The sequence below is a fragment of the Monoraphidium neglectum genome (assembly GCF_000611645.1).
Source record: "Monoraphidium neglectum strain SAG 48.87 unplaced genomic scaffold scaffold05500, whole genome shotgun sequence".
NCBI classification, from domain to species: domain Eukaryota; kingdom Viridiplantae; phylum Chlorophyta; class Chlorophyceae; order Sphaeropleales; family Selenastraceae; genus Monoraphidium; species Monoraphidium neglectum.
Genome location: NW_014008130.1, coordinates 2,358 through 3,810, shown reverse-complemented (window position 1 = coordinate 3,810; position 1,453 = coordinate 2,358). Strand labels below are relative to the sequence as shown.

Sequence of the window (1,453 nt, the reverse complement as noted above, 5' to 3'; positions counted from 1 at the left end):
CAGCTGCGGCCGCGGCCGCGCCCGGCGCGGACGACGCGCCCGAGAGGCGCAGCTGCTCTGGGGACCAGCTGCCCGCGCTGCCGGGGGTCGCCGCAGCTGCCGCGCAGCTGCTGGGCGGGCGGCGGCGCGCCATCGGCGTCTCGGACGAGGGGGCGGCGTCCGCGGGCGCCGGCTGCGCCGGCGAGCGCGGCGGCGGCGCGGGCGCCGCGCAGCTCTCCTGTTCGCCGCTCAGCGCGCACGCGCGGGGCACGCCCTCGCTGCTGCCATTTGTTGCTGGCGAGGGCAGCTGCGACGGCAAGCAGGGCACGGCGGGCTGGGGCGGCGCGGCGCGGGACGCCGCCCGCGAGCTGTCCCCCTGTCCCGCCGCCGGCGCGGGCGCGGCGGAGCAGCCGGACACGTCCCCCCGCGCGGACGCCGACGACGACGGCGCGTGCAGCAGCAGCGGCAGCGAGGAGTGGTGGTGCGGCGCGCCGACGGGCCTGGCCGTGCGCGACGTGATGGCGGCGCCGGCGCACTTCATAGACGCGGACGCCGACGCGGCGCTTGCGCGTGCGCTCATGGCGCAGCGCGCGGCGACGCTGCTGCTCGTGGACCTCGGCCCCGGCCGGGAGCCGGGGCTCATAGAGAAGCGGGACCTGTTCAAGCTGCAGAGCATCAAGCGGCGCCGCGGCGGCAAGCGGCGCGTCGCGGCGCGGGACCTGATGCACCACCCCGTGGTGGTGGTCGACGCGGCCGCGGGCATCGAGGCGGCGGCGGTCGCGCTGCAGGAGGCGGACGCGCGGCGCGCGGTGGTGCGGGACGCGGCGGCGGGCGGCGGCGGCGGGGGGCGGGGGCAGTGGGTCGGCACCATCAGCGACGTCGCAATTTACAGGTGCGGCACGCGGCAGTGAATGTCAACATTATTTCGGATGGGGGCAAAGGGGGTCGATGACGGCGTGGTTTTGGGGCTTCGTCTTCCGAGGCTGGGCGATGGCTGGGCCCTGCGGGCGACGCGCTCCGCACACGCAAGCTCGCTGTCCAAATGCTCGACCCGATGTCGTCGCGACGCTTTTCTGCGCGCAGGTGCATGGGCTTCCCTCCTAGCGGCCTCTCAGACGACGACGAGGAAGGGCCCCACCCCGGCGGCGGCCACGCCCGCGAGAGCGGCGCCGGCGCCGGCAGCGGCAGCAGCGGCGGCGGCGCGCCGGGCGCGGCGGAGTCGCCAGAGGGCGCGGACTCCACGCCCGTTGCCAGCCGCGCGGCGACGCCGCTCACGCGGCCGGGCAGCGAGGACGCGTCCAGTGCCAAGCGCCTGCAGCAGCCGGCGCCGGGCCAGCAGCAGCAGCAGCAGCAGCGGCAGCCGCCGCCCGGCGGCGCCGCGCCGGCGCCCGCGCCCGCGCCGGGGCGCCCGGGCAGCTTCGGCGCGGTGCTCACGCTGCCAGACATGCTGCTCCTGCGGGAGCACCGCGGCGGC

At 78.3% G+C, this 1,453-nt stretch overlaps 1 protein-coding gene across 1 annotated transcript in view; it reads left to right on the top strand.

Annotated features, from left to right (window-relative positions):
• Positions 1-497: 497 nt before the first annotated feature.
• The window catches only part of MNEG_15621 (hypothetical protein), a gene marked incomplete at both ends in the record, with an annotated part of 2,979 nt that continues 2,023 nt past the window's right edge, over positions 498-1,453 (top strand). Inside the window, 2 exons of the mRNA XM_014035908.1 lie at positions 498-871; positions 1,063-1,405. Of these exons, the coding sequence (XP_013891362.1) occupies positions 498-871; positions 1,063-1,405 (717 nt within the window). The remainder of the gene's footprint in view (positions 872-1,062; positions 1,406-1,453) is intronic.